Source organism: Aquarana catesbeiana, linkage group LG02 (assembly GCF_042186555.1).
Source record: "Aquarana catesbeiana isolate 2022-GZ linkage group LG02, ASM4218655v1, whole genome shotgun sequence".
Classification (NCBI taxonomy): Eukaryota; Metazoa; Chordata; class Amphibia; order Anura; family Ranidae; genus Aquarana; species Aquarana catesbeiana.
The window spans coordinates 125,675,259-125,694,625 of record NC_133325.1 but is presented as its reverse complement, the minus strand read 5'-3'; the positions used below and the strand labels follow the sequence as shown (position 1 = coordinate 125,694,625).

Here is a 19,367-nt window from a genome sequence, read left to right as displayed (position 1 = left end):
GAGGAAGAACCCCTGGGGACCACCAACATTTTCTCGTGGACCATCAGTGGTCCATGGGCCACTGGTTGGCAACCGCTGCCCTAGGGATCCCTAGGGAACCCTCGGGTCATAGATTTGCATATTTACATTGTGCCAAGCTGGACCAATGTAACTAAGCAATTAAGATCTTTCCTGGAGTTCAACTTTAAGTTCTGCTCCTGAATTTATCTGCAAGTATCTATTCACAGGTACGCAGACAAGAGAAAGATTCAGTCCTGTCACTTCATCAGAAACTCTGCTATGCAAACAACAAATAAATATACTCTGGGAATGATGAAATGCTGCATACATTTAGCCCTAGGTATTGGCTGCAGTCAGCTGCATAAAACACTTCCCCACTTAACTCAATTTATTGTTGTATAAAATTGTTCCTGATATAATTGCTGACTCAAGAAAGGTAAAATGATCGAATGCACAGATCTACTTAGGGCAAGGGCACTTTATTGAAAACACATTTATATTTTTGCAGCGCTAGTTATGTGTTTGTTTAGACACTAAACAAGTAGCGTACTGACAGCTACAACAGCCAATACTCTTGTCAGGTCCAGTAGCCCCTTTTGTCAGGTCATTAGAACAGGAGCCATAGGGGAAGATTAACTAAAATTGGTGCACACAGAATCTGGTGCAGCTGTGCATAGTAGCCAGTCACCTTCTAACTTCAGCTTGTTCAATTAAAGGGGTTGTAAAGGTTCGCGTTTTTTCACCTTAATGCATCCTATGCATTAAGGTGAATAAACATCCAACAATACCGGCCCCTTCAGCCCCACCCCCCTTTTACTTACCTGAGCCCGTTCACCTGCTGCGCTCACCCCCGATGTCCTCTTCGCCACTCAGCCTGGCCATTGATTGGCTAGAGTGGATGGATTGAAAGCAGCGCAGCCATTGGCTCGGCTGCTGTCAATCACATCCAATGACGCGGCGTGCCGGGGGGCGGGGCCGAGTGATACAGTGAGTGGCTATAGCTGCCGGCTGTATCACGGGAGCGCGCCTGCAAGAACTAACCACCATGTGAGAGAGCTCGCATGAAGGTGTTTAGTTCTTGCGGGGAGGAGCTGAGACAGCCCCCAAGGGACCCCAGAAGACCAGGTTCAGGGCCTCTCTGTGCAAAACGAGCTGCACAGTGGAGGTAAGTATAACATGTTTGTTATTTTTTTTTAAATTGCCTTTACAACCCCTTTAAGCTTCGACAATAAGGCTGCCTTCATACTGCAGCGCTTCTAAAACCTGCTATGCATTTTAAAAACGCATAGCATGGCTTAAATGCATTGCGGTAAAGTTTAGAGCAATGCATCTGCAGTGAATAGCTGGTTTCTGCTCCTGTCAATCAAATCCAATGACGCGGCTGCTGGGGGCGGGGCCGAGTCCTGCATTTGGCGTCTATGGATGCCAAATGCTGGACTCGGGAGTGCACCCACAAGGTAACGCCCCGGGAGAGCACTTCTCCTAGGGGGTTATCTGATGCAGGGTGCAGCCGAAAGAGCCACCAAGGGACCCCAGAAGACGAGGATCGGGGCCACTCGGTGCAAAACGAGCTGCAGAGTGGAGGTAAGTATGATATGTTTGTTATTTTTTTTAAAAAGAACCTTCAGTGTCACTTTAAGTAGCCTACACCTGTGGTTTTAGTTGAAATCTTCCATCCTCTGATCTCCCCTCTACCCCAAAGCCACACATTCATGGTTCCCTTGTTATAGGCTAACGGTAAACATGCGACGTGTGATAAAATGGCATACTTTAGAGGGGGAAAACTCTTCTATTTTAAAGCTATTTTTAGCTCATCACTACTTAAATAAAAAACATTAAGTGAAAGAAAAAAGTAAAAAAAAAGAAAAAATGCACAGATGACCAGCTTCCAGTGCATTTATCTAGGCCAGCCTGTTTAGCATTATCATTGAACGTGAAATTAAAAGAAAATCCCAAATTGTGAGTTGTCCCAAGAAAAGTAACAGAGGGGAAATCTTCCAATGGGGATACTAGTTTTGTTGACCTGAGGGTCTCCAAGGAATTCTCTTAATGTGCAGATATTTCCTCGCACTTCCTGTTTGGCTTTGGGACGGAAAGTGATGGGATATCTCCACAGTGAGACACAAATGGCAAAAAAAAATCAGACAGTAGTTATAACCCTCCATCCAAAAATGAAAAAAACATTTTGTCTATCGTCTACTTTAAAATAACTTTCAGGTCTGGGGGAACCCCTGCCAATAAATGCCATATCAACAACTAATGGTACATTAGTGTGCCAATAGCGCAGATTTAAATAAATTACAGTATTCAGAATCACTGTTTTTGGCGATCTGAATACTTTGAAGCTCAAAAGGAGAGATTTTGGGAAGTAAAGACAGGTACTCTTTACTCCATAAAGAGTACCTGTCACCACCTATTACTGTCACAAGAGATGTTTACATTCCTTGTGACAGCAATAAAAGTGATCAGAATTTTTTTTTTTTTTAAAGTGACAATGTAAAAAAATAAAATAAAATAAAAAATAAGGAAAAACTTTTTTTTAAAGCGCAGCAAAGAAAACGCATGCATAAGTCGCGCCCGCATTTGTAAACGATGTTCAAATCACACATGTGAGATATTGCCTTGTTCGTTAGAGTGAGAGCAATAATTCTAGCAGTAGACCTCCTCGTTAACTCTAACCTGATAACCGTAAAAAAAAATTTAAATCGTCGCCTATGGAGATTTTTAGGTACCGTAGTTTGTCACCATTCCATGAGTGTGCGCAATTTCAAAACATGACATGTTAGGTATCTATTTACTCGGTGTAACATCATCTTTCACATTATGCAAAACAATTGGGCTAACTTTGCTGTTTAGTTTTTAAATTGATGAAAGTGTCTTTTTTTCCCCAAAAAGTGCATTTGAAAGACCTATGTGCAAATAACGTGTGACATAAAATATTGCAACATTCACCATTTTATTCTCTAGGGTCTCTGCTAAAAAAATATACATAATGCTTATTGTTACCACACTTCCAATCCTAGGATGACAGCACTCACTTGTCCTTCTGTATCAGGAGACAAAACAGAACTACAGGACCCTTCCCCTCTCCTATTGTCCATAACACAGAAGGTTCTGTAGTCCTGTAGAGAATAATGTATTTGATAACAGTCAGCACAGGCAGAAAGCTCAGGAAATCATGAGCTTATAGTACATGATTTCAGGAAGATCAACGGGTATGTTTTGAACTTATCAAACAGTAGAGTTGGGCCAAACACCCCCCCTGTTCGTGCCAGAACTCTCAAACATCGCAAAAGTTTGGATCCAAACTCTGAACCCTATTGAAGTTTATGAGACCTGAGCTTGAAAAATCAAAAGTGCCCATTTTGAAGGCTTATATGCAAGTTATTGGCCATCTATGGGTTATAGGGGCCTGGCTACTGCCCTGGGGGACATGTATGAATGCAAAATTTTTTTTTTTAAATATCGTTTTTAAAGAAGGAGTTATTTTATTGATGCTTAAAGTGAAACAATAAAAAAAATAATCCTTTAAATATAGTGCCTGGGGGTCACCTTACTGCCTGTAAAGTAGCGCATCAGTACTGTTGCAGAAGAACTGACATATATAAAGAACAAAAAAGTCATTTTTAAATTGATTTTCACTGCAAGCTTTCTTTATTATGTAAACAAAGGCTTGGGGAGCCAGTCTCTATGATGAGGCCAGAATTTAGTGTCTTGGAAAAGGATTAGAGATTTTTTGGATACATTCTGGAGTCTCTTTGGCGGGCTTTGGATGGGAATAACACATTTTTGCCCCACAGTGAGCAAGCCTTATGTGAAGAAGCCAAATTATAGTATACTCAGGCCAAGTTAAAAATTTTATTTTTTAGATAAAGTCATCATCATCCCCTCCATCCTCATCATCACCTGTCAACACACTGTGGCTGGGGGAACTTGACTGCCAATTTGTTGTTTATCAGTGTTCTTCCCTCTCTGTGCCTGGGTTAACACTGATACCACACGACTGTTGTATGACTATCATCCTACTTTGCCCTGCTACATCTGTCCTACATTGGTCCTACTTCGGTCCTACTTTCATCCGACTTGAATGAACAAGATAAGATTTTTCTCCGACTTTGAGATAGTACGACTTGTCCTTTGACCAGTCAAAACAATCCCAGAGTGATCTAAGATCAATCCCAGAGATGATCTAAGATCATCAGAGCACAAGTCGCATGCCAAAGCCAGATCAGTCAAGATGGCGATCCGACTTTGATCCGACTTCAGTGATATTCAGTGGGCTGAAGTAGGATCAAAGTTGGACCAAAGTAGTGCAGGGGGCATTTTCAAAGTCGGACTGACTTGTGTCGGACCGATTAAGATGGCTCCTATAGGGAAACATAGATTTTCACACGTCATGTGACATGAGCTCCCAATGTCGGAAAATTTGTCGTACTAGTGTGAACCTGGCCTTAGGCTCATGTTACTCCCTTCCCCTCAAAACCAACATCAGAATTAAGTAATGCCTGTGCATCATCAAAAGCAAGTGGCTGACGCTGTGTTCAAACAGCTGACTCCATGCATGATGCTGGGGCTATGGCATTAGTAGCTGTGGACAAGGAGGCAGAATAAGCTGCTCTGGCAGCTGCGGTGGACTGTGTACTATTCTCAGCTTGGATGATAGAGGATGAGGATGGTTTAGTGAGCCAGTCCACCACCTCTTCTGCATGCTGTGTCTGCATAGCATGGGCAACATCACTTAACAGAGACAAATGTGCCTGCCTGAGGACGGACCACGTCCACTTTTGCCTGTGAACACAGACACTGCTGGCCCCCTCAAAGTGGCATGGGAACGTCTGCCTCTCCTTGTTGGGGTCCCAGACATGATGTGGGGGGTGTAATACCCAAATTTAATAATTTAATTGAAACTGGGAAACAGTGGCAGCTGGTGCTCAAAATTTTTTGGGGGAGCGCAAACAAACTGAAAAATTCTGAAAAATACTGAAAAAAAAACATTAATTGCAGCCTCACTGTGCCCAGCAAATGCAGCCTCTGTGCCATCATATGTAGCCACTGTGCCCATCATATGCAACCACTGTGCTCATAAAATGCAGCTATTGTGCCCATAAAATGCAGCCTCTGTGCCCATCATATGCAGCCACTGTGCCCATCATATGCAGCCTCTGTGCCCATAATATATTAATATGCAGTCTCTGTGCCCATAATATGCAGCCTCTGTGCCCATCATATGCAGCCACTATGCCCATCATATGCAGCCACTGTGCCCATAAAATGCAGCCACTGTGCCCATTATATGTAGCCTCTGTGCCCATCATATGCAGCCTCTGTGCCCATCATATGCAGCCACTGTGCCCATTATATGCAGCCTCTGTGCCCATAAAATGCAGGCACTCTGCCCATAAAATGCAGCCTCTGTGCCCATCATATGCAGCCACTGTGCCCATAAAATGCAGCCACTGTACCCATCATATGCAGCCACTGTGCCCATAAAATGTAGCCACTGTGCCATCATATGCAGCCTCTGTGTCCATAATATGCAGCCCCTGAGCCCATAATATGCAGCCTCTGTGCCCATAATATGCAGCCTCTGTGCCCATAATATGCAGCCTCAGTGCCCATCATATGCAGCCTCTGTGCCCATAAAATGCAGCCACTGTGCCCATAAAATGCAGCCTCTGTGCCCATAAAATGCAGCCAATGTGCCCATAAAATGCAGCCACTGTGCCATTATATGCAGCCTCTGTGTCCATAATATGCAGCCTCTGTGCCCATAATATGCAGCCTCTGAGCCCATAATATGCAGCCTCTGTGCCCATCATATGCAGCATCTGTGCCCATAATATGCAGCCTCTGTGCCCATCATATGCAGCCACTGTGACTTCCTCCCCCCCGGCCGCTCGCCTGCTTGCCGTCTGACCGGCACTTACCCCATTCTGGTGGTGGGTCAGGCAGCGGGTGACGGGGGCAAGCTGTGAGACATGCAGCGGGTCAGGCATCGGCTCCTGCATCCTCCATGGTTCCCGTGCGTCTCTTCTTCTGTTTATGCTAGACATCCAATAGGGATGCCTGTGCCTTCAGCCAATCAGGTGACAAGTTTTAGACCCACGCTTCCTGATTGGCGGAGATGCTGTTAAACGTTGCAAAAGCAAATATTCATTTGCTTTTCTAACACACTTGGGTGGGCTCTGAGCGCAATGCTCTGCGCTCTGAGTCCACCTTTTTTTTATGCCTATTAGAGCCTATGGCTCTAATCTGGTGCTTCAAAAAACACCTCTGCCGCTGTAATTCAGGCGCCCGGCGTCCAAAAAGGGGCCAGAATAGGGGGTGGCTACAGCGGCCATGGATAGATTCATGCTATGCATGAATCTATCCATTTTACATATAGGGGGATGGAGTGACAGAGGGGGCGGCACCCATGCACCCTTAATGGATGCACCGCCACTGCTGGGAAATGTGTAATTGGATGCACTTTATTGAATGAAAAGTGGTGTTTTTAAATTGAGGAGTGACAGAAATGTAAAATCTATAAAAAAATTAAAAAGGGGGAACAGAAAAACTGCGACAAAATAAAAAAGAGGGGCAGACGGGACAAAAAACTAAAATGCCCAGAAACACAAAACATTTAAGGGGTTATACACCACTGTATACAGCACTAAATGTTATGTAATGCTTTGTTAAACACTGCACTACACTAATAGGGCGTACACACGGTCGGACTTTGTTCGGACATTCCGACAACAAAATCCTAGGATTTTTTCCGACGGATGTTGGCTCAAACTTGTTTTGCCTACACACGGTCGCACAAAGTTGTCGGAATTTCCGATCGCCAACAACGCGGTGACGTACACCACGTACGACGAGACTAGAAAAGGCCGGTTCAGCACCAAGCGCGGCACCCTTTGTGCTCCTTTTGCTAATCTCGTGTTAGTAAAAGTTTGGTGAGAGATGATTCGCGCTTTTTCAGACTCGTGGCTTTCAGATCGTTTTCTGACGTTCAGTTTGTGCTTGTGGGTTTGTATCTGCTCTTCAGTGCGTGCAGTCAGTTCGTATCGGAGTTTTCTGTGTGATCTTGCCTGCTCGTTGCTGTTTTTCAGGTCGCTCTTCACAGGCCTTGCTGTTCTTCAGTGCGTTCTGTTACTTCGTTCTGAGCAGCCGACCGTTTTCTAGCCATGTTTCGTATGCGTACTCCTCGTAGAGTTCGTGCTGTGCGGGGGCTTGGTGTTGGGGTCCTGACCTTGACACAAGTCCAGTCCATGAACAGGGTGGGGAGGAGTTCATGGACCAAGAATTGGTTGCTTCAGCGTGACCAGTTCTGTCATATGCCTTTGCTCCGTGAGATCCGTGAGAATAATCCTGATGATTTCAGGAACTTTCTCAGGATGACGGACCCCGTGTTTCACCGTTTGTTGGCTTCGCTGACCCCCTATATCAGCAGGCAGGATACCTGCATGAGGCAAGCCATCACTCCGGAGCAGAGGTTGGTCGCTACCTTGCGGTATTTGGCCACAGGGAGAAGCCTGCGGGACCTCAAGTTCTCGACAGGCATCTCCCCCCAGGCTCTGGGGATCATTATCCCAGAGACCTGTTCTGCCATCATCCAGGTCCTGCAGAAGGAGTATATGAAGGTTAGATTTTTATCCTTTTATATCACATTTTATTGTATTGAATGTTCGCTAATATATTGTATTTCTTTCCTCATTCCCTAATTACCATGATTGTAATATGCTGTGAATGTCCCCTTTGTCCTCATGCATGCTGGATTTTTATGTCATTATTATTTTAGGTCCTTCATACATATTTGCCCTTCAATAACCTCCCCAGCATGGTGTCTCCTGCCCTATATTCACCTCATGTAGTCACTTAACAATGTATTTTATCAGCTCCATAGTAGTGCTTTACCCCAAACACCCCCTAAAATGTTTGGAAATGTTATTTTTGATTTAAATTCAGGCAGAGGGCCAGAGGCTTTTTTTTGTGGTGTCCCCAAATTTTTTGTAACCCTCCCCCCCCCAACTGCTAAGTCAGCTGATCCCAATTCATTATCCTCAATCATCTATCTGCTGACTTTGCCAAACCCATACACACTATACCCATCTCTTTACTGGTCAGATTTATGGATGAATTCCCCAAAGCATGTAGTGCAAGGGCCTGCCTGTCTACTTTCCAATGGTACTGTTTAAAGTTCTTGTATCCTATTATTATCTTGATAGGTAATAGCAGAATGTTCAAATGTCCTCAAATGTGTACAGTGTGTATTTATATCTTTGTATTATGACACTTCTTACCTGTCCAGTGGTCTGCCAATAGTGTAACTAAGGAGGGGCTGTTCCAAGTAATACCCTGTATTTAGGCATTCATCTCTCAATGAAGTGAAGAGGGTTACCTGTCCAAGAGTTCCCCCCCCTATAATGTTAGAAATGGACCATGAGAGGGGGGGAGGGGGAATATGATAGGTGTACCTTATACTTTGTTGTTGTAAAATTCCCCTTAGTAAATGCTATCTGGAGGTTGACCCATAATGTTTGTGTCTAATCTGCTTGCCATGTTTCTGTGAAAAAATAGTAATGTTTATTGTTTTTTCCTCAACAGTTTCCTTCCACACCACAGGAATGGCAGACTGTGGCCTCCCACTTTGCCCAGCGGTGGGACTTTCCTAACTGCGGAGGGGCAATTGATGGGAAACACGTCCACATCGTCCCACCACCCAACTCGGGGTCGTACTATTATAATTACAAGGGGTTTAATAGTATAGTGATGTTGGCGGTGGTGTTGGCTAATTACGACTTCTTGTATGTGGACGTGGGGAAGAATGGCCGGATGTCCGATGGTGGAGTCATCGCCCAGACGGAGTTCTACAGGCGTCTCCAGAATGGCAGCTTGGACTTGCCACCTCCAGAGGACAATGTTGAAGGTCTCCCATTTGTGTTCGTTGCTGATGAAGCGTTTGCGCTGGGGGACCACCTGATGCGGCCATTCCCGATGAGGACCCTCACCCCGGAACAGAGGGTTTTTAATTACTGGCTGGCCAGAGCCCGAAGAGTGGTGGAGAACACATTTGGAATCCTGGCCAGCCAGTTCCGACTATTTCTGACACCCATCCATATGGCGGAGTATAAACTGAACCATATTATACTGGCGTGCTGTGTTCTCCATAATTTTTTAAGAAAACATTCAGCCAACTATGCTGGCTCAGTTGGGCCTGAGGCCGGAATACCAAATACATCAACAATGACGGCGCTTGAAAGCGGCCGTCCTGGCTTGCCCTCCCTGAGTGCCCGTGATGTCCGGTTACGATACCTGGAGTTCTTTGCGGGTAGGGGGGCTATCAATATGCCAGACAATCTGTGACACCTTTTTCAAATAAAAAACAACCAAAAGCAATTCTTGGTGGACATTTACTGCTTGTGTTTGTTTGAGCTGACCCTGACAGAAATGTGTTGAGTGCAGAAAATGTCGTGATTGGGTAACCTTATAAAGAATAGTGTTGGCTGGTACTTCCTAAATGCAAAAACACATTTCACTACAAGTGCACTTGCAACTGCACTGAACCTGCACTTGTAGTGCAAAGTGTATTTGCCCTTAGGAAATAACCCCCATTTTTGCATAAAACAGCAATTACATTACCCCAAAAGTGTTGTAGTGTTGAGACAATAATCCACACATTCTTGAGTAAGGCACTTTTTTATACCTGCACAATCACATGTGCATTTACCAAAGGTTTTTAAAACAAAACAACATGTTTGTTGTATAACAATTTTTGGGGGGGCATTATCAAAAATCGAAATATCCATTTCAGATAAAACAGGCCTGTGTAAAACCAACAAGAAAGCCAAAAAACTTGAACTTACAAAGTTCACATTAGGTAAAACCTGAAGGCTATATCAGACATCAGTATTTAGGAACTGGGTTTGATATAGCGTTCAGATGGGGGGAAATCACCCCTGGAAAAGCCAAATTTGGAAGATGCACACAAATTTCCCAATGTCAACATGTGCTATCTGCCATCAGGGGGGATCAAGGGACGTGTTTTGGGGAAGCAAGCCCTTCCTCAATGCTACTTTATAATTGAGGAAGGGGTTGCACCCCCAAAACGCGTCCATTGATCTCCCGTGATGGCAGATAGCACATGTTGGCACACTGTGTGCATCCTCCAAATTTGGCTTTTCTAAACATTGTAAAAATTTTTGTAAGATAAAACAGGTGATTTTGTGGGGTTTAAATTCGCCCCAAAACATCAATGATGATATTATTTTTTTTAATAACATCACTGATTTGTTGCTGGATGTTTTGCAATTGGAGATTACACCCCATGATCTCCCCGATCAGTATCTGGGCACTTTCAGATGTAAAGCGTTCTGGATCACGATCACCTAAAAAGAGATAAAGAACAAAAAAAACAGGTCTCAAAAATCTGCCAACATCCATCTCTTTTACCTGAGCCTGTGGTCGCAGACACTCACCTGTTGTGGTGCCAATCTCCACCACGTCTTCTTCTTCCTCCTGCTCTTCTTCTTGGGTTGGTATTTCCCCTTCTTCCAGAGGGGGGGGTCTCTGGTCTCCTGGGATGAGGAGTGTCCTCCGAGTCTTTTCTCCCCTATGTAAAACAAAAATGGTATACTTAGCACACAGATATTTGATGGCAGAACTAGAAATAGGAAACATTGCTTGGAAGTGGGGTACAATTTTCTATTTTAGCCGAGTTCAAAGATGTCTTTTTTTGATTGTCCTTTGTCAAGCTGCAATACTTTACCTGTTTGGTACAAGCTTCACAGATGTAGCACCCCCTATAGTATACACTGGAGCACCTGTGTGCCCCCCCTAATAAAAATGGTGTTCTTGTGTCCCACAATAGTGCTCCAGTGTCCAGATGTGAAAACAGCTGCTCAGTGTCCTCTCCTTACACACAATCTAGTTTGCATTTCATTCTAGTAACAAACCATCTACACAAACAAATATTTGGCATCCAAGTAGGCCCAAAAAAAATGTGTGAAAATGCATATGGCCTAAACAATGGTGTTCTAGAGGCCGAAAGAAAAATGTTTGATACGAACGAATAATGGGCCCATGAACATTAAAGTTGACCTTTTTAAACGTTACAATTACTAAAAGCATATGGAGCAGAACGAACGGAATAAAGACAGAAAGAATATGAACACAGCACAACTACTTACTTTTTTGCAGCACTCTCCGAATCTTTCGGTACTGCTCTGGCTCTCTCAACTTCAGGTCCGACCACCGCTTCCTGAGCTGATCTTTAGACTTTCGTACCCCGAAATTCCGCTCAAGACTCCTGACCACTTTACCAATGATTTTGGCCTTTCTGATGTTGGGGTGGGGGTAAGGCCCATATTTTCCATCATAGTCGGACTTCCTCATGATGTCTACCATCTCCAACATCTCCCCAAACGACATATTTGTGGCCTTAAAACGTCTCCTTCTGGATCGGGACGTGCCTGGATCCGGGCTTTCCTCCTCCTCCTCCTCGTTGTTAGAATTATCACGCACCTGTTGTAACTCCGCCATCATGCTCTTCCCCCACTGCGCCGAACGAAAAGGGGCGGGGAATAGACTAGAAAGAACGTCAGGGGCGGGCGGAGTTACACGCATGCGCAGTGTGTATAAAGCGTAACACGCGTGCGTATTACGTACGATCTGTGAGCGGAGGAAGGAGCATTGGACGCGCCGATCGTAAGAACGAAGGTAAGAGACAAACTTGGGCCTATACTGCTTCTAGATTGAGGCCTATATTGTAACAAGATTAGGAGAGTTTGGTCTGACATTAGGCTTTGTCTTGTGTTGTGTCTTGCAGTGAACATGGATATCTTAATGAGAGATACTGACTTCATGTCACTATTCATTAATATGCTAAGTGAGCTGCCCTGTCTGTGGGAGATTACCCACCCCCATTTCAAGAACCAAGCAAAGAGGAAGGCAGCACTGGAGCAATTGTGTGAAATTGTAAAGCAGGTGATCCCCACGGCAGACATCACCTATTTAAAGATATTAATTGGTGGCCTGAGGAGCACATATCTGAGGGAGCGCAAGAAAGTCCTGGATTCACAGAGATCCGGAGCAGCAGATGACATCTATGTCCCCAGGATGTTGTACTACGACAGGCTGCATTTTCTGGCAGGCCAGACTGAACCCAGGCCATCCCTCTCCAGTCTTCCTTCCACGCTTCCTTCCCCCCCGGCTGAGGCTTCTGACGCCCAACCTGGGCCTTCCAGGCCATATGTGGAGGAGCCCAGATTGAGCCAGGTATAGCATTCCTCTAAATATTTCTGCTTGTCCAATCAATGATGTGAACTATATGTTAGTTGGGAGTACTAATTTATGATTGTGATTGATGATGCAAAACATTACAACTATGTCCTTTTTTCATACACAGGGAAGTCTCAGCCAGGAGGTGGCCGGGCCGAGCCGGCTGGCTGATCTGCAGGTCCCTCCACCCCCCCTGAAAACAGAAAGTGGCAGTAGGACGAGTGCCCTAGAGGAGGCGGCTATCAGATTCTTTTGGAGGGCTACAGAGGTCCTGGGAGCACCACACACCAGGCAGGAGAACATTGCTGCATTCATTGCCTATAAATTGCAGAGGATGGAGGAGGGCCAAAAAGCCATGTGTCAGGCCCTCATATCAGAGGCTCTGGAGAAAGGTGTGAGGGGCCAAATTACACCTCACACACAGCTTTGGGATGGTCCTCCACCTCCTCCTGCAGGTCCTCCTCCTCCTCCTCCCTCTCCTCCAGGTCCTCCCAGTCCTCCTCCAGGTCCTCCCAGTCCTCCTCCTCCTCCTCCTCCAGGTCCTACTCCTCCTCCTGCCATATCTCCAACTGCACAGCCACAGCCCGGAAGGACGTGTGAAAGGAAGTCCAGAGAGTGATTGCCCTGGATCCAGTCTGGTCGGCCAAAAGATGCAGCCTCTTGTGGTACCACAGCCTGGGGACACTGATGTCATCTGCTGCTATCCGAGTCTCTGTGAATCCCGGACCAGACTGCCCTCCCTTATATATGGACTCCTCAGGCCACCAATTTTGATGTTTAAGAATTGATGTCTGCCGTGGGGGTCCCAGGCTTCACTAATTTCTGCTGTTGATCCAGTGTTGCCTTCCTCTTTGTTTGGTTCTGATCCCTTAATAAAGGATTCTTGTTTTGAATTATACTCTCCTATGTGTTTTACTTCAAAAATGACAGTTTGTTTGTGAGGATTCAGGTACATTTCTAATATACAATGTGAAATGAACAAGGGTCACCAACAACAAAAAATCTCCTTGAGATTAAATAATAAAAGATATCAATGGTGTTGGGGTAACTTGACACACAAAACACACACAAAAATATTCTGGAGTAAAAATAAAAATAACATTGATCAAAGATCAGCCTTGGAAAAATCCAAACATTAAAGCAAAAAAAAGGCTTAAAAACAAAAAAAAAAAAAAACATAAAAAATATAAAACTGTCAGATGTGACAACTAATAACAATATATTGAGGGAATCCCACTAAAAAAACACAAATAAAAGTTTGTGAGAAGTGTGTGTGAATATGAGCAGCAAAACTACTTAATTCTTGTCACATTATAAAGAAGAAGAGAGTGCGCTGTATTAAACCATTTTTTACATTGCAGCGTGACGAAAGTGCTGTATCTATTGCGAACGCTAAGTTTACCAGAACGAGCTGTCCCGTGTCGGAATTTCTTCTGAGCATGCGTGGCACTTTGTGCGTCGGAACAGGCCACACACGGTCGGAATTGACGCGATCGGATTTTGTTGTCGGAAAATTTTATCTCCTGCTTTCCAACTTTGTGTGTCGGAAAATCCGATGGAAAATGTCCGATGGCGCCCACACACGGTCGGAATTTCCGACAACACGCTCCGATCGGACAATGTCCATCGGAAAATCCGACCGTGTGTACGGGGCATAACACTACACTGTACTGACACACTACACTATACTGGCACACTATACTCACACTACACTATACTGACACACTATACTCACACTACACTATAATGACACACTATACTCACACTACACTATACTGACACACTATACTCAAACTGCACTATACTGTAACACTATACTCACACTACACTATACTGACACACTATACTCACACTACACTATACTGACACACTATACTCACACTACACTATACTCACACACTATACTCACACTACACTATACTGACACACTAAACTCACACTACACTATACTGACACACTATACTCACACTATACTATACTGGCACACTATACTCACACTACACTATACTCACACACTATACTCACACTACACTATACTCACACTACACTATACTCACACACTATACTCACATTACACTATACTGACACACTATACTCACATTACACTATACTGACACACTATACTCACACCACACTATACTGACACACTATACTCACACTATACTATACTGACACACTATACTCACACTACACTATACTGACACACTATACTCACACTACACTATACTGACACACTATACTCACACTACACTATACTCACACTACACTATACTGACACACTATACTCACACTACACTATACTCACACTACACTATAATCACACACTATACTCACAATATACTAACACTATACTAACACTCTACACTCAGAGTTACAATAAGTGAACACACTAACTCGCCAGTAGCAAACTGCAAAAGGTTCCTATGGGAAGGAACCTTTTATAGTGTGGGGTTGGACTATAAGCACTGAGCCGTGATTGGACAAAGTCATCATCAATTTGCCCAATCAGGGCACTGACAGCGCTCTGTACCCTAATTGGCAAAACTGGTCAGGTGCATTGCTTCATCCAATTAGGGCCCTAGAATGCACTGTACAGCTCGCAATGCATTGTGGGGTGCTCGGTGGGCAAACATCCTGCTGAGCGCCCCGCAAATTCAGGTGTTCACCAAAAGGGGTGAACAGGCGATGTTCGGGCCAAACTTTTACTCGGCCCGCACCATTTGCCCAACACTATCAAACAGATATATGTAAATGTTTTATTTAAATGTTTTTAATGGTATATTTGATAGACCAAAAGGGACCAAATAGGAGAAGTTCATTAGGGTTTACATACACTTTAAAACAGCATTATACATGGGATATACAATATAAAGCCATATATAATGCTATTTTAATATCTTTGTCCTGAAAGGATTGAGAAATTTTGAGGGATCTTCAAACCCAAGACTGTCCCTGTAGAGTGTAGACCAAATCACAGCTTGCATCTTAGACACGGTATGAAAAAACGTAAAAGGATTTTTACAAAGGACCAGAATGCTACAATAAAAAAAATGTTACATGTCCTTGATAAAGGTTCATTAAACAAGACATTTATGAGTAACTGAAAATCTCCAATTAATGAGAAGGCATTGTAAATATTATTATTTTTTTTGTATTGCACAGCAGATGGTCCGGGAACAGTATACCACAACAACCCAAGAATCAGACATAGATCATCCAGAGAAGCAGTATGTCTATAATATTGGAATCTATGGCTGGAGGAAGCGCTGCCTCTACCTGTTTGTCTTACTTCTCCTCATCATCTTAGTTGTGAATTTTGCTCTAACCATTTGGATTCTCAAAGTCATGTGGTTCTCACCAGTAAGTATCATTCATAACTTTTTTATTGCTATCATTTTTGTATCTGGTCAGTTCAACAGCCTTCATTCATAAATAAAATTATGTCTGACGTGTTTATATTTTTATCATTTAAAGCAGGGGCACTTAATTAGAAATTCAGGGTGGTCTGGTCAGTAAAATTGTATTCCTGCAGAGGATCCCTCCTTAACATCACTGTCACTTTTGCAACACAGCACCCTTTGCAAGCACAGCCTCCCTCCTCACATCACAGCCCCCCTTACATCAAACCCCCCTTGCAATCACAGACCCCCTTGCAATCACAGCCCCCCTTTATATCCCAGTCCCCCTCCACATCATGGCTCCTGCCTCCTCACATCACTGCCCCCCAACATCATAGTCCCCCCCCATAAAATCACAGCTCCCTCCTCTCACATCATATCTTCCCTTACATCACAGCCCCCCTTATATCAAACCCCCCTTGCAATCACAGACCCCCTTCACATCACACCCCCCTTTATATCCCAGTCCCCCTCCACATCACGGCTCCTGCCTCCTCACATCACTGCCCCCCGACATCATAATCCCCCCCATAAAATCACAGCTCCCTCCTCTCACTTCATATCTCCCCTTACATCACAGTCCCCTTTGCAACCACAAACCTGCTCTAACATCACAGCCCCCCCCCCAAACACAATCCCCCCTTGCAATCACGGTCCCCCATGTAACCAAAGTCCCCATTGCAGTTACAGCTCTCCTCCTTCACAGTCCAACCTTACAACAACATGACAAAAATGAGAGGCACAGTATGTGTGTAGTGTAGTGTTTACTCACCTGTCTGCTGCTGTTAAACTTATAGCATGGCATGGGGTGGGACACATGGCAGGTCTGCACTAAGGTTGGGAAATGGCGAATTTTTTAATAAACAAGCGAGTGATGGGTTACTGGGACATCCTAGCAACCCATCACTCGCTTGTTAACAAGAAGAGTTGGGCAGCTTCCACCCTCAGTGCAGACCTGCCATGTTCTGCCCCCTGCCCTGCTGTGAGTTTAACAGCAGAATCGGCAGCAGCATGTAGGTGAGTACACACAGAAGAGGAATCCACCTAGGCTGCTAAGTGGTGTGGCCACAGTCCAGATAGGGCTTTCACTCCATGTCCGGACCATGGTCCGGTATTTAGTGACGCCTGATTTAAAGTGACAGTCCACACAAAAGTGATATTTTAAGATTATGTGAAGTCTGGTGGTCAGCACGAGCCCCTGTCTTCCTGTATGTCTTATATGGCTGTTTTGCTTGCGTCTTTAAAGCAAACCTTCAGTCATTTTTTCAAATTTCTGTTCTATCTATTAAATCTTCTGCCCTTTGTTGTTTTAACTTTGGATAGTAAAACATTTTTTTCTGCCAGTAAATACCTTATACAGCCCACTTCCTCTTTCTTGTCTGGTAAAAAGCCTAGGCATATGACATCATGCACAGATCTCTCTCTCACTCTCATGAGAGTTTGCCAGGAAGGGAGGGGGGATGAGTCATAAGAGGGCCAATGAGAGCTGCGGGGCTGCAGAGCTGAAGGTGTGCCTATGTGTGTCTGTGTAAATCCAGGAAGTGAACAGGAAGCAGCTTCAGCTACCCACAGTTAAAATGGATGCAGCCAGACTTAGTGGAGGGAGGTTTCTGGAGCATATTTGGCAAGTACAGAATCACATTATATATAAAATAATATGCAAAGTGGTTGGAGAGAAGCTTCACAATGGCAAAGATGTTTTTATTACAAATTGTGTGAGCAGACCGCAGTTCCTCTTTAAGGTTGTTTTGCGGTAAAAGCCAAGGAAGCTTAGGCCTCTGTAATGTATTAATACTTTTACTAAACAAAAAAGCTGCACATACAACTGGAGAAAACACACTTCATAGCATGCAAAGTATAACAAAATATGCCTACAACACGCACAAGCTCACTATCTTCCCTGCAAATAAGCATGAACAATATGTATGCATTAAGTATACTAAACAGCTACTCAACTTGGAGATGGAATCAAGATGCAGTCTTCTTCTTTGCTCCAACTCAAAACTTTTGTTTTCTCCTATATCAACAGAACAAGTCTTGGCTCTTAGTCTTCAAGAACAACTTTCCTTTTTGTCTCCCACATGCCTATTCAAAAGTCCTAATCCCATCCCCGCACTTCCCGTACATCATATCCTGTAAGGAGCTTCCTCTGCTGAGCTCATAAACTAATCCAACTGGTTCATTTGCATATTGATGGGGAGGCTTAGCTTCTAAAACAGTACATGGTTTTAAAATGTAACTCTTCACATATAAATATGATATAAAAACATCACCCAAAAATATCCATAGCAACACATTGGCTCAGTAATGTGAACCTGTTATTTTGTCCAGTATGGGGAAATACAAGTTCACTTTAGAGCTCTAACTCTCAGTGTTCCCTCCTCCTGACTGAAGGTCCTCCCAGCAGTATTTTAAGCCATATTTATTATATACTTACTTTCTAGAAGTTTTCAAGTCAGTCATGTTATGCAGCAGGGTCCTCCTTTGCACCTCTTCTCTGGACTGGTTCTCAGTAATGCAAAGATCAGTACTGATGTGCTGATGTCAGTACCGTTCATTGCAGCATTACTAAGTGAATGCAGTGCCTTGGGAAATAGGCTTATGATGATTGGCACTCACAATATTTCCTCAGTCTTCAGGGTTAAAAGACACTAGATGTCGTTCAACCAAGAAGACTGAGGACAAAAAGTGATTGCTAAGGAGGGACAGGTCTACTGCTGAGGAACATTAAACCAAAAAAATAGTTGGGCTTTAAAAATCCTACATACATTATTTTGTTATAAGGCATATAAAATGTTGCATACGCAGTACAGTTATATTAATTATTGATGGTATTTTAAACCAGCTAATGGTGAATATTCATCTTCCTTATTAAAATCCATCTCTTTTACATGTAATCACAAATGTAATTCTTTCTAATTCAGCATTCGTACATTATTTTATTGTTTAGTTAATTATTTAATTTCTGTTACTCTGTTATGTCCCCAGTGCACAATTACTCAGAGGGCTAAAGATTTTTTTTCTTTATATATTGTAATAAGTTAAGGAGCCTAATATGGTAATTAATCATTTCCAATTGATGTTAATTATTATGGATATCAGCCTGTTAATGTTCCGTGATTCAATTTACTTTCATTTGAATCTCTGCTTGGGTGTGTCCGCTAATTGTTCATTTTCTTGTTGATTAAAGAACTCTGTAAATGAAATAGTCATCTTTGATCGAGAAAAAAGGAGGAATCCTCATTGCTTTACTGTAAAGCTGTATTTCACTTGCTGTTACATATGTGTGAAGAAGAGAAAGGATAACCAAGGCAGACACAGTTCTTATTTCTTTCAGTAATAAAGGTTTAGGCATATGTTAGAATATAATCTGCTGTAGTATTGTATGCTGCCATGTTGCTAGTCTGTTACAGTTTCCAGGGTTATTTGTCATTACCTCAGTACATTATTGTGCCCCAAAATCTTCCACAATCAAACCTGCTTATGACTTCCTTGTATAAAATGGACTGATAAAGGACGTGGAGTTTGAAACATATCTAAACCCAAGAACACATGTAATATAATTCAGTTTACCAGTCCTTAGTTGTATTGGCTACAATGGTCTTCTTTTGCTTTATTTTAGCCTGATGATCCTGCTACTTACACACTTCTATCCTAGAGTGAAAATGCTCACTTTACTGTAGCTATGGAGGAGGAGTATTGTCACTT

At 43.4% G+C, this 19,367-nt stretch overlaps 1 protein-coding gene across 4 annotated transcripts in view; it reads left to right on the top strand.

The window, feature by feature from the left end:
• The window catches only part of SGCG (sarcoglycan gamma), a 678,395-nt gene that overhangs the window by 360,677 nt on the left and 298,351 nt on the right, over positions 1 to 19,367 (top strand). For 2 of the 4 annotated variants that reach the window (XM_073613440.1, XM_073613442.1), the window contains exon 2: positions 15,427 to 15,621. In XM_073613440.1, coding sequence (XP_073469541.1) covers positions 15,427 to 15,621 — 195 coding nt within the window. Of the gene's footprint in view, positions 1 to 15,423; positions 15,622 to 19,367 lie in introns of all 4 variants that reach the window. The other 2 variants (XM_073613439.1, XM_073613441.1) reach the window with 1 other exon arrangement.